This window comes from Lolium rigidum, chromosome 7 (genome assembly GCF_022539505.1).
Source record: "Lolium rigidum isolate FL_2022 chromosome 7, APGP_CSIRO_Lrig_0.1, whole genome shotgun sequence".
NCBI classification, from domain to species: Eukaryota; Viridiplantae; Streptophyta; class Magnoliopsida; order Poales; family Poaceae; genus Lolium; species Lolium rigidum.
Window position 1 is genome coordinate 126016950 of NC_061514.1, and position 14114 is coordinate 126031063.

At 42.4% G+C, this 14114-nt stretch overlaps 1 protein-coding gene across 1 annotated transcript; it reads left to right on the forward strand.

The window, feature by feature from the left end:
• Positions 1 to 7340: 7340 nt before the first annotated feature.
• LOC124671957 (pentatricopeptide repeat-containing protein At1g09900-like) lies at positions 7341 to 13763 on the forward strand. Its single transcript, XM_047208269.1, has 10 exons — positions 7341 to 7355; positions 7437 to 7465; positions 7568 to 7618; positions 8305 to 8428; positions 8589 to 8699; positions 8931 to 9031; positions 9117 to 9251; positions 9331 to 9406; positions 9971 to 10124; positions 12488 to 13763. Exons 1-10 carry the CDS (start codon positions 7341 to 7343, stop codon positions 13627 to 13629), a joined length of 1938 nt encoding a protein of 645 aa, XP_047064225.1. The 3' UTR covers positions 13630 to 13763.
• Positions 13764 to 14114: the final 351 nt, after the last annotated feature.

Sequence of the window (14114 nt, forward strand, 5' to 3'; positions counted from 1 at the left end):
TAGACTATGCTGCCACCCATGTAGGGAAAAAGTATCCATCGCCGTAGCCTCCAACCGTTTACAGACCTCCGTAAATAGGTCTCGGTTTTCCACTCGCTAAAGAGGTAACCACAAACGGAGAATACATGTACATCTGTAGATAACCTGCAAAAGGGAGCAATTTTTATCGTTAAGAATCTTATCATTTCTACTTAGTCAAAGCGCCCAGATAACTGCTAGCGCCCCCACCCTAAAAAGCAACTTGAACTTTGAATTGACACCATGAAGCCAATTGTCAAAGACATTGGCCACACTAGTCGGGGGATACAGGGTAGACGCTACTTGGATGACTGACCATATAGATCTCGCAAATTGGCACTGGAAGAAAAGGTGTTTAATCGTTTCGTCCTGTTGACAGAAAACACACCGTGTACTTTCATGCCAGTTTCGCTTAACAAGATTGTCTTTGGTGAGAATAACTCCTCGATAAAAGTACCATCCATTTTTTTTTAATTTTTAATGGTATCTTCATCTTCCAAATTTTGTTATTATTATCAACTGGTATGCCAGAATGAAGGATCACATTGTATAGTGATTTTACCGAGAAAGAACCATCTACATTAAGATTCTACCTAAATTCGTCCAGTTCAGGCGATAGTTGTATATCTCCTAGCCGGTGAATCGGGGAATTCCATGCCAACAGCCTTTGCCCTCGTCTGAACGTCACATTCGGAGGTGAGGTAGCCATTACCGTGGCAATGGTATCACTTTTGCGACGAATAATACTATTCAAGGCATGATACTGTTCACTTAAGGGTGCATTGTCTAACCAAATGTTCTCCCAGAACTGGCGGAAGAAGACATTCTTTATCGCTATGAGACCAGCCCAGAAGTGTGAATTCCCTGTTTCCAAACCACTTGAGATAACGTCTTCGAGCCCATATACTTTCTTCTAAGAATAGTTTGCCAAATCCCATCCTCAGTAAGAAGCTTAAATAGCCATTTACCTAGTAGGGCTGAATTCTTGACCTCCAGATCATGAACTCCAAGCTCTCCTTGATCTTTGGGACTACAAATTATACTCCATTTAACCAATCGATATTTCTTTTTCTCGCTGTTCCTTTACCAAAAGAATCTGGATCGATAATAATCGAGTTTATGCATAATTTCTTTTGGTACTAGGAAGAATGATGAATTAATGAGTATAGTAGCAGCGCTGACGAGTATGCTGTGGTTCTGCAGACGCGGGTGAGCTGCTACTGATAGCTATGCATGTACGTATCATTTTGCCATACGCAGGTGTGCTCCGTGGCTACCTCCATCCGGCAGCCAGTTAGTGAAATTGGCAGTTACTTCATTTAAACATCTAGTAAGAGCAAACGATGCCTAGCAGGACTGGTGGTGCAGTCGTGTAGTGACAATCGATCGAAGAGCATCAGCGCCACGGCCGGGTAAGCAGATGCGTGGACTGAAACTGTGAAAGGCAGGGGATGGCTTCCGTACCTGACGGGGAGGAGGCGGCTCTTCCCGTGAGCTGCCGAAGAATAGGGGTAGGAGGATGTGGCGAGGCGGTGTTGGGCCTCGGGAGGAGCATGGCGGCGGTGGCAGCGCCCATGCCCATGGCGCATGCACTATCTCTCACGGTCGGACGCATCCACCACCGCGGCGGAAGGCGCCCTCCCGGCTGCCGAGGAAATCGACAGGATGGACCTGCGGCCTCTCGACGAGGTCGGATCAGAGGGGAAGGCGGTCGTCGAAGGGGTCGCCGGGGCAGCAACCAGATCTCCGCTCCTCCTCCTCCTCTTGGTCTGGAGAGGCCCGCCTCGAGGTGGGGAGGAGGACGTTGGGAGGTTCGTCGGTCATGGCTGACGAGGAGTAGGTTGACGCGGCGCCGGAATCACTAGGCGGGCGGGGCTTGCCGAAAAGGGAAAGGGGATTCGGTGCGAAAAAATTAAGGAAACTGAGGTCGGGCGAGCACGAGGCTTCACGCCAGAGTGATCGACCGCGCAGCGCGGTCGTTCGCCAGGGAGGGTTTTCGCCATTCGCCCTAAGGACGCCCTAAGATGCCACGTCACGGGATTATCATGCCCGACAACCTCTCCGTGTCCGGCATCGCTGCAACTTCCCCGATCTACCCCGTACGTACTCCATGGCGGATGCTATGGCTGGGCATCTACGCGCGTTTCCGGCCCTGATACGCAGCCTCTCGCTCTTGATCTGGACAGCGAACTTGATTTGTTAACCGAAGGCCTTCGTACCCTAGATCACACACCTCCGACCTCCACGGATATACACAAAGGCCAAAACCCTCCAGGCTCACTCTCCGTCTTCCCCTAGATTACACCTCGGACCTACCCCCCGAGGCGGATCCTATGTCTGCCTCCTCCGACCTCCGCCGCCGTCTCTTTGGTGGCCGCAGACGCTGCAGACGCGCTGGTCTCCCGCTGCCAATCGATTGCACCACCACGTTCTCTGACCGGTGAGAAACTTCTTCTCGAATTGCCGTGCAGCGCTCTTTTGTCGACCTCGTTCAAAACAATTAAATTGGTGCGGATTTTTTTTTGCTAACACGTTGAGTGGTGTTGGGCGAATATCTCGTAACTTTTTTTTTTCAAGAACATGCACAAGCTGCGCATGTCTTCATTCATTAAGATAGAAAGGAGTTTTGATGTACAAGAAACGAGCCCAGATCACAAGTCGATCTGGCTCTCCACCGCCGTACAGGAAGACCCCCTAAGTTACATCTCGCGAAACTCCACTATGAACCACACCCCCCGCCAAACCAGCGCGCCTCCAGCGATCAAATTCCACCGCGATCCGCCTGCAAAGCTCCAATGGCAACACAGCCACCTTGTCGAAAGTTCTGGCATTCCGCTGCAACCAAAGCTCCCTGGCGACCAGGAGGACCAAGGCGTTGATCTCCTTTCTGCTAGCTCTAGGCGTGCCCCCTTGCAATCTTCCCCACCAACTAGGGAGATCCTCCTGCGCTGATGGAGTGTAGCGATGCAATCTCCTGGCCAAAAGCAAGTGATACCAAACCTCCCTCGCATACGAGCATTGAACCGTCAAATGCTCGATCGTCTCTGGCTCCTGACAGCAGAGCGGGCAAAGCGGCGAGTGCTGTAAACTCCTCCGAGCGAGCCTATCCGCAGTCCACAGGCGATCTCTCAGTACCAGCCAAAGATGCAACTTATGTTTTAGCGGCGCCCTTGCACTCCACAGTTGTTTAGCACCCGCCATGAATATCTCGTAACTCGTATGTGTTCGGGAATTGGTCAGTGTGTGTAGTAATACAGGCAACTTACCCCTTCGCTTCAGCTATTATGTAACAGGTCTTGTTTTCGACTATTGTTCTGTGATGAGGGAAATTTACTTGTGGATTATTTTGACTATGTGATTTGCAGGAATGCTCGTGCCCTCTCACTTGTACATATTATCTTGAATGATATTGTTCATTACACTCTGTCTACTTTACGCAATATTCAGAAAAGCTTGCTCTATTGGGAGTCCATAGCCGAGGTATTTAGTTAGTTATTTTTACACTGCTGCATAGAGTGTTATCTTTTTTATTTATTCTACTTACCTGTTTTTGTTTCTGAACTTTTTAGGGAACAGATTTACAGCAGATGTATTTCATGATCTTTGAAAGAGGCCCAAGAGCCTTCCTTGAAACAACATGGCAAACACTTGCTGGACTCCGCAGCACAAGTCCATCCCAGTACATTTTAGACTCAGCCGCTAATATGGTCTTGCCAAAACTTGATGCCTTGACAAGTATGCAAGATTGCTTGTCTGCTTTTCTCGCAGAGGTATGCTAGTCTAATGTTTTTACCATGACGAAGTAGCAACGATGCTATGTTGCTTATACTGTGCTTTTGCTAAGTAGAGCACAAGTTTCTCAATAGCATCAAATCTTTTGGCTATAGTGGTTGCTGATATCAACTTGGTAGTTGCACTCTTGCACACAGGCTACTGTACTTACTACTACTACAGTCAAAATTCTAAGCACACCTTTGTTGTCTGAATAACATTGTTTTTGCTACTTGATAATGGATCCCTTATGAACTTAACTCTAATTTGCATTTTCTATAGGTTTACTCAGAAGTTGATAAACAGGAATGGCCTGAGGAATCTCCGAGTGGCCTATTATTTGTTTTGAACCCACTCTTCTCCAAGTTGGAGCTATCACTCAGAACTCTTGTTGAGGTATGCATCTTTACTTTTCAAAAAATCCAATAGTAATTGTAACATGCTTGCTTGTTTGATGTTATATTTACATGTTTTCAGAAGCAAACGGCAAGCTTCACTCAGCCTATCTTTCAAACATTACCAGGAGCTAATCTTGATGGTCCAAGTGCAGTAAAGAATATCTATGAAAACCTTTTGATGATAGATATTTTTATCTCCAATAAAGTAAGCAACTCTACTTTCATTGAGGACATATGTGATAATCTTCTACTTATCTTTTCAGTATCACTACCTTTGATCATATACGGGTAAACACCTTTTAGAGGTTCGCTAGGTAGCGCCAGTTCAAATGTGTTCCTAGAGGGGGGCATTAATGGCTTCATTTTATACTAAGGTTGCTTGATTATATGCTTCTCATAGAAATATTTATACGTATATGCAAATCCGCAAATATTTTTCCATGCAGGAAGCTTTCTTGCTTTGGACAAAAGGGTTTGTTGCAGACAAGCTTTCTTGTTATAAATCATTGCTGTGATTGCTTTACGATACCAATACATTGATAACTTAGTAATGACATGTTGAAACTCAAGCATGTATCTCACTGCATGTTCCGTATGGTTCCACTGTATCGACCAGTTAGCTGCTTAATTTATCTGAAGCAAAATTTTCGCCAGTTCAAATGTGTTCCTAGAGGGGGGCATTAATGGCTCCATTTTATACTAAGGTTGCTTGATTATATGCTTCTCATAGAAATATTTATACGTATATGCAAATCCGCAAATATTTTTCCATGCAGGAAGCTTTCTTGCTTTGGACAAAAGGGTTTGTTGCAGACAAGCTTTCTTGCTATAAATCATTGCTGTGATTGCTTTACGATACCAATACATTGATAACTTAGTAATGACATGTTGAAACTCAAGCATGTATCTCACTGCATGTTCTGTATGGTTCCACTGTATCGACCAGTTAGCTGCTTAATTTATCTGAAGCAAAATTTTCTACATTGGTAGCTTGAAGTCCATCAGAAACCAAGAAATAAGACGATATACTGGCTACCCTATACGTGTGGAGCAATTGGCCTCTCTGCATGCTCTCTGTGGCTTTTACGCCATAGTAGCTTCATGGGTAGTTCTGACATGGACGGCTCGATTGGAGATGCTAAGGAGGTGGTGACTGGATATTGGGACCAGCATGCTGTGAAACTAGTAAGATACTTCCTGCATATGTTATTTGTGTTGGATGATTCTGAAGTAACTAGAAGTGAAGCTATTCTATGGACTCTCTGGCCATGTCTACATTTTCTTCCCTACTTTGTGAGGTTCCAGATGCGAAAAAAAAAAATTACATGTTGCTTTGTGCATTCTAGATGTAACCCCTCTTGTTACAGTTAGCATATCATAGAGAAGTGAACTATGTATATTAACTAAAGTGCTCGCACTTTTTACCGTTAAACTGCTGATGAATATATATATTCCATGAAACTGTTATTGTGCTCCTGCAGACGTAGAGTAGTGATCTAGATAGTTCATTTTTCATGCAACACCATTACTACAAGCACCTCTATCTTTCTTTAAATTTTTAATCTGTATTAATATGCTTACATCATGACAATTTGTTCTATTTTTTGCAACCACTAGATGTGTAGATCATTTCCATTAGATATGGGCTCTACGAGACATTCAAGCGAACAACTAAACTTATATCGTCAAAACACATAATATGCTTACTGTCATTGACATTTTTTTTTTCTAATTTTGCAATCACTAGATCATTTCCATTAGAGATGGCCTCTACAGGACATTCAAGGGGACAAATAAACTTATATCGACAAAACAGGATGTCCATCAGACTGAAGCATCTTTGCACAGGTTATTCTCTAAGTCTATCTCTCGAATACACGTTTTACCCATGGTTCTTTCTTTATTCTACCATATACATTATCCTTACTTAACCATAGTATATATTGCATTAGCTTGAGTTACACATGCTTACCCAAATAATATGAATAGATGCTAATATTCTGATTTCAAGATTGCTATATAAGAAACAGAATCTTGGGAACATGTGAACTCCTACTTGTGGTGGGGGACTGGGGGTTTCAATGCTTGAGTTATTTAGTGATATCTTGAGGACATGCAAATGTATCTGCAACAGCGAGGGCCCTTTTAGGGCTCCTTTGATTCATAGGATAGGCAAAGTATAGGAATAGGAAAAGCATAGGATTGAGATGTCATGGCTACTTGAATCCTATGGGAAGATGAAGTGTGTTTGATTGTAGCAAAGAAAATTTTCCATGAGGTTATGACCTAATGTTTTTTTCCCATAGGATTTGCACTAAAAGAGTCCTATAGGATTCAAACAACTTGTGTAGGAAATTTTCCCATAGGATCCAAATCCTACACTATTCCCATACAAATCCTATGAATCCACAAAACAGTGCTGGTTGGCCAAACAAATGGCTGGAATGGAGTCCTTGGTGCCGGTGGTGCTCCTAGTGTGAGGAATTCGATTATTTTCCTTCGGTGGAAGAGAATGCTGATGGGTGGCACTGAGCTGAGGAAGATGGTTTCAGTGCAAAGGGAGACTTCTCTCTGAAGTTGTATGATGGGGAAAATATTGAAGTGGTTCAAAGGAATATGCGTGTAGTTTTGTAGTTGGGTGTGGGTGCTTTGCCAGATATTGGAAATCGGTTGCCATATGGTTTGTCCTGGTTTCAGAAATGGACTTGTCAGTTCAATAGAATGTTGGCTTCCACAACTCAGATTAGCGGTCACCCTTTATTGACTAGTGCCTACGTTTCTTGCGTTCATTCTTACTTCTAGACAATTACATGGTGCTCCTTTCCTAGAACAAGGAATTTACCATCTGATACATCGCAATGGCACCTGGATAAGGGCAGTTCTGTATTGAGCCTGCTCTGCATCCAGTTTACTCGTGTTATTGATATCTTCATTGCTGCTTTTACATCTGCTTAGTTGGTGCCTAACTTTGTTGGTGGAATAATATTGGTGGTGCATCTTTCATTTAAAGCTGAATTGGCATTTACCGATTTTAATCATCCAAAATGATTGGCCATTGGATTTCATCGGATCTACTTATTTGAGCAATGCAGATGTCAAAAAGAGTTGATGCACCTACCTCAAAAATCGCCCAGTAGAGAATTAGCACTTGCCATGCCTACTGACAAGGTTCAGTTATTTTCTGTGTTTGGGTGCTCATTCTATTCAAGTAAATTACAATTTTCTGAACTTTAAACTTTGAAATTTCAGATCCAGGGCTTCGCACATGATCTTCTGAAGTGAGTTAGAACTATTGTCGCATCACAGTATTGATTAAAAAACACATATATTTTTCCTGCCTAATATTCCTGAGCAGAGATAATTGGACTGTTCTTACACAGGAAATTACTGGCACTGGATCGTACGCTGAAGGAAAAGAAGTTGGGTCAGGAGTAAGTTATACTATTTTGTGGCCTTGGCTAGATTTAGGGGTGGGCACATCAATAGAAAATTGAACCTGAACAACTCCGACTTCACCGAATTGTTGGGTACATGGTTTTCCGGTTTGGTTGTGAGGTATTAAGTTGGTCTGTCTTTGTCTCGGTCCTATTAGACCGGAGTATCCAATATTTGCATTCAACTCCTCCACCATGATGTTGGCATTCACAGGGAAGGATTGCACTGCAGGGTCGCATAAGCTATGCTAGGTCTCTGTTATTGGTCTCTTTCACGTGTATCGCTGATGGTGGTTGCTTCATACATAAATCTATGGTTCTGATATTTCTCGTCCTTATTGCTTTGTCTGTTAATTTTTGTAGCTGTTGAATTGAAAATATGTATGTTTGTTCAGCTGCATTAATTGATTGTCTTTGAGCTGGTTTGGTTTTATGGGTAACCAATTAGACCAAACTGTAGTTTTGATCTGTATGGGTTTGTTTGGCCATTAGGCTTTGTAAGGGTGAGTTTGGTTTTCACTTTGACAAACCCGATTGTTTGAAACCCTAATTGATTGAAGGAAAACAAATGCTCTATTACCTGAATTCCCACCCCTAGCTAGATTACTTAGTATATATGCATAGATATTTTTTCGTGGATAATAATATTCCCAACTAGAGATAATTTGTTTATTTGTGCACAGTGCAATGCTGGAGCTGATGCAGATTCTTCTGGGAAATGAGATGAAGTTTGCCCTTTGTGCCATCTGGCCTGCATTTGGTCCTTGCCTTCTGCTGCTACTACTATTGCGAGCATCGGTTTCTCATGTATGTAGATGGACTTTGCATTATCTTGTTGATTACAGTATCACAACTGGGGCATTTTGAACTATTTGTTCTAGGTCTAGACTTGTTAGCAATGTTCACGTGGACAATTGTGAAAACTTGACAAGTATTTCTAACTATCATTGGGATTACTTATAACTAGGACCAAGACGAAGAGGAAAGAGACAAGATGTCAAGGCTTCCGCAAAGGCTACTTCTTCGTGATGCAGAGCTAAGGCTTATGGAGTTCGAGGAATGCATGACTAATGGAATGGTAAATTTATCTACTAGATATTTCTAGCATGGCATGTTTGTTTAGATGTGGGCTAGCTCCTTTCAAGGTGTAGGGCTTTGTTCATTGTGAGATGGCTAGCCAGAACTGCCCTTTTTCAAGATTATATCTGAAACGAAATTCCATTGATTAAAAAGCCGTTTTCCAGAAATTTCCAGAATACTTGGATTATACACACCCAAATAGTGATTTCCTAATGCTTGTACTTTACAGAAGGAAAATGCAGACTCCAAGTTTGGGTTGATGTTGTGCGACCTTGACAGATTATACCAAGTTGTTCAGTTCCATGCGAAAAAGTCAGGCGAGTGGTCAAGGTCAGTCTCATCTCAAAATCTTTGACTTGTTTCATTGATAATTATATGTAGGGTCTTTGTACCAAATCAGTTCGTTTTGTTGCAGAGTGAGACAAGACATTGCTGACCTAGCAAATCCTCATATGCGGATGCCAGACAGGCTGGTTGTTCTTTCACGTCTGAAGCAGATGTATTACTGCTTACTGCCATCACCATCGCCATTGCCATCGCGAGTGGTAAGGTCAGTCTCATCTCAAAATCTTGGATTCAATTCGTTTCATACGTATGGTCTTTGTACTAAATAAGTTGTTTTGTTGCAGAGTGAGACAAGACATTGTTGACCTAGCAAAGCCACATGCCAAACAGGCTGGTTGTTCTTTCACGTCTGAAGGAGATGTATAACTGCTTACTGCCATCGCCATCAATGTGTTACCTCTCATCGCCGTGAACTATCTGCATTATTGAGATAATTTATACAAAAGTTGGCTGGTGATATTTTCCATATTTAGTGACAAGGGATGTAAATATTTTGTGACCCATTTGCTTGCGAGCCTTTTGACTATATACCCTGCCTTGTTTGCACGAGAGTTTACCTAGAGCTGGTGTTGGCTGAGGTTACTCATGGCTAAGTGCCTGCGATTATCTCTCCTGCAACAATAAAAAATGCGTGTTGGCTAGTCTAACCTACCAATTACGGTTAGATATTCAGAAATAAGTTCTCAGTCTGGTCCGTTTTTAATTGATGTGGAGTTGTTCACGAGTATGCAGGTTGATTAGGGTGTGGGTGCGTCGGGGCGCGTCGATTATTATCGACCGGAGGTAGTATATTCTATCACTCTGTCTGTTGTCTTCTTTGGGGTCAACCTGAACCAAACCCATGCCTGGAACCCTTATCAGGTTGAGCTCTCACCCATGACTACCCGTGGGTGATGAATCATGCCCATTCCCGAACCTTATCAGGTTGAGCTCTCACCCATGACTCTACCCGTGGGTGATGAATCATGCCCATTCCCGAACCCATCGGGTAAGGGCAGCTCTGAGCGTCCCCCGGGGTCAGGTTGCAGGCGGGGCGGGTTGTGGCTAGCCGCTACAGAACAGAGCGGGACAGAGGAAGGTTTGCGGACGCTGGCAGCTTGCCACTACATACCGCTAGACGTAGCGCCGGACACTGCGACAATCTGCATTAGCACGCTTTAGAGCACTTGCTAGCTGGCTGGTCGATGGGAACTGCTAGCTGATCGATGGGAAATATAGGGACTTGGTGATATAGAATAAAACCAAGTGCACAACAGTACTGACTAGTGAACCATCAAGTTACAACTTACAGTATCAGATTTCCATCAATCAGCAACAGTGCTCAAGCATCCAATATGCAGCAGTGATCTGGTTATCACTTCAACTCAAGGGGGCAATAGTGGTCAGGCCACGGATATTGGCTAATTATTACAACATTATGAACCAATGTATGAGACTAAGCACACGATTAATTCTAATATGAAGCACCTTCAATCTCTAAAAACAGTTGTGAAGCAACAGAAGAAAGCAAATAGCTTCAGAGTTTGTGCTGGGTGATGTATCAAGTGCAGTGGAAGAAGACCTTCACGACACTGGTGCTGCACTGGAGAACTCTTTTCACTCGTTACATAATTAGATTTTCCATGTACCTAGTTTTTGATCCTTGACCTTGTAGTCTTGCCTTGATCACATCCCGGTGTGAAGTGTGCACTAAAACCTGCAAAAGACATTGGAAAAGAGTAGTAAAAAAATATGCTAGTAAATACTTTGGGGTTCTCAACATATGATATAGTGAAATATAGATACTTGCAGGATGTGTTCACTTATCAAGAAATGATCAATGACCAATGCTTACCTAATGCTGAAATCAATGATCAAAATATCCCTATTTGATCCATAAATACCAGCACATGTTCCATATACAACATCACTTGTTATTGTGTTGACGCCTAATATTTAATGCAAGGCACATGAATATACGATTATAAGAAATGAAATGAGCTATCAGTGAGAAGTATACTATTATAAATAATCCACGTGGTGTACTTAAATGCTAGTGTATTACAGCCAAAGGAAAGAATAGACACACGAACTTACGAGGAGGCTGACACAGTGTTGGCAACGATCATTTTACACCTACTGACCTTGGTGATGCTTGAGATGTTCACCCACAACGAAATCAAGTTTGGTGAAACAAAAGACTAGATTACTCTTGCATACAACATTCCGTTTCAGAGTAAAACAAAAGTGTAGCATAACATACAAAGAGAAAACCTGACATAGAGGGTAATTTCACAAATGCTGCAAAAGAGTAGTACTAACTATTTAAGGTCAAAAAATTCCTTCTCTGGAGAACACATGGAGTAGCAACTAAGGGACATGTGCAACTTCAGGTGAAGATTGCGAAGTTACTGGAAAATGGGTTGTCAAGCTAATTGAGAAGAACATATAGGTGGGTCCTAGGGAAAGTGTGGGTACAGTGCAAAGGAAAGTTACGGTGTTGATGTACGAATAGTGATGGTTTACAGAGCTAGGAATGCAACACTACAAGTTGTGATTGGTGATCAAGTGAAGCAGTGCACTAGGATTAGAGACTATTTCCAGGTAGTGCTTGACACTCACCATGGTAGTAGGTTCTCTGTGACTATCAAGGTTCTATGAGAGCATCGAAGTCCTAATCCTGGATTCAATTTGTCTAAATGCATCAAAAGAAGGATCTCTTAAAGGGTGTAGATCATTCATTCGTAAATTACTAGAAATTGAAATATGTGTTGTTAATTACTTGTGTATTTCATTATCTAAAATTTTATTTAATTAATCAGGTTTGGATGGATGCTTCGTAAAGCTTACCACAAGACAAAAAATCCTTACAACTTCTGTAAGGGATGGAAATTAACAATAACATATTTCCTATTTCATTTGGCATTGTTGACAAGGATGACACTCCAAGTTGGAGTTGGTTCCTTACTTAGCGGAAATATGCTATTGGTGGACAAGAAGGAAACTTTGAAAAATATATTATAATTTTAGATACGCGGAAGGTAATTATTTAAACTACTTTATGTCATTTTGGCTAGTTTATACTTACTAGGGAAATAAGTGAACAAAGTTCAGAATAGTGACTAGGTGTATCTTCCTAGGAAAATATGGGACCAGATATATTATTTTAGAAACATCTAAGTTGCAAGAAGATATTTTCTCCATTACTTATTTGTTTTCTAAGTTATTATCAGTTAGATATATTATTTTAGGAAACTTGAATTGCAAGAAAATATTTTGTCCATTAGTTCCTTGTTTATTAAGTTACTATCAGTTAACTTGCTTATTTTCAACGGGGTTTGCTTAATGATATTAACTTAGTCTTTCCAAACACCACTCAAAGATATTGTCTTAGAAACATTTATGTCAGTTTCCAAACAGCTGGTGACAAGGTATTAACTTGTCAATGCCTACAAGTTGTAGACTTGGGTTTCGCGGAAGTACACCTGGAGCTGATCGACCTCATGCGCGACGAGGGGTGCGCGCCCACCAACGTCACCTACAACGTCATCATGGACGGGATGTGCAGGGAAGGCGACGTGGACGCCGCCCGCGAGCTTCTCAACAGCCTACCTTCTTACGGGTGCAAGGCCAACACCGTCAACTACAACACCGTCTTGAAGGGCTTGCGCACCGCCGGGCGCTGGGGGGATGTTGAGGAGCTTATTGACGAGATGTTCAGCGAGAACTGTCCCCCGAGCGAAGCGACTCTCAGCATCGTCATCAGTCAGCTGTGTCAACAAGGGTTGCTCCAGCAGGCGGTTCGGCTTCTCGAGAAGATGTCCAAGCATGAGTGCACGGCAAGTGTTGCTACTTACAATGCTGTCATCGGCGGTCTCTGCGAGCAAGGCCATGTGGCTAATGCCTTGGAGTTACTGAGGAAGATGCAATCCTGCGGTTGTGAGCCTAATACTTTTACCTTTGAAATTCTAGTGAAGGGTTTGTGCAGTGTTGATCGTTGGGACCATACCGAGGAGCTAACGGTTAATATTTCTCCGTTCAATACACTCATTGGTTTATTGTGTCAGAGAGGGTTGACGGTGCAGGCCATTGAAGTATTCAAGCAAATGCCCAAGAAAGGCTGTGCTCCTGATTCAACCACTTACAGTACACTAATAGACGGGCTTGCCAAAAGTGGCAATATGGACCAGTCCCTTGAGCTGTTGAATGAAATGGGCAACAAAGGATTCAACTCAGACATAAATTATAAGCTGTTAGCTGAGTATCTGCATGACGAGGCTAAAATTGAGGAGGCAATTCAGATGGTTCATAAACTGCAAGATAAAGGCACAGCACCCCACACTGCTCTCTACAATACAATACTATTAGGGCTTTGTAGAAATGGCAAAACAGATCATGGTATTGATATTTTGGCTAATATGGTGTCTGATGGTTGCATGCCTGATGAATCGACTTACATTATACTCATTGAAGGTTTGGCACATGAGGGCTATATGAAGCAGGCGAGAGAATTGTTAAGCAAGTTGAGTTCTAAAGATGTGCTCATTGACAGTTTGATCAAGAATAATGGTTTGTTGTTAGATCAAAATATTCACACTTCTTGAGCGCTGATGAGATCAAGGCTAGCTTGCTGTTTTGACTGTGGCATGTCATAGCAATTGGGTAGGATAGTGCTTACACACTGCTTCAGTTTTGTTGGTAAGTAAGTTCTCTTTGCTTCTGCTAGCTGTATCGTAGCTTAGAGATTAGTTCTCCTTGTTCTGCAGATTGTTGTGTAACAGTGTACTCCAATATCATGCAATTTTGGCTGGTCTTAATTGCAATTTTCACGGGCTTTTAACAAAATATCAGTGTGCGCTGGAAACCAATATGATATAATAAACCATCTAACCACATACCACAGAATAGGATATTTAAGACTTATAGTATGAAACATATGCTTCAATAGCTAGTAATTTAGTTGCTACTATTGTGTTATTTTTCCTTGAGTTGTTTTGGTACCTAACCGTCTCGGACTAAACCTAGGGAATGTTGTGTGCCTGCTGATGAACGTAGTGGATCTATGGATTAGAAACCTATGATTTGTCTT

Bases quoted from the DNA above. Each gene is read 5' to 3' on its own strand.
- LOC124671957 (XM_047208269.1), top strand. The intron at 9,252-9,330 runs GTCAGTCTCATC...GTTTTGTTGCAG, and splicing joins TTGCCATCGCGAGTGGTAAG to AGTGAGACAAGACATTGTTG. The intron at 9,407-9,970 runs GTATAACTGCTT...GAACCTTATCAG, and splicing joins CTTTCACGTCTGAAGGAGAT to GTTGAGCTCTCACCCATGAC.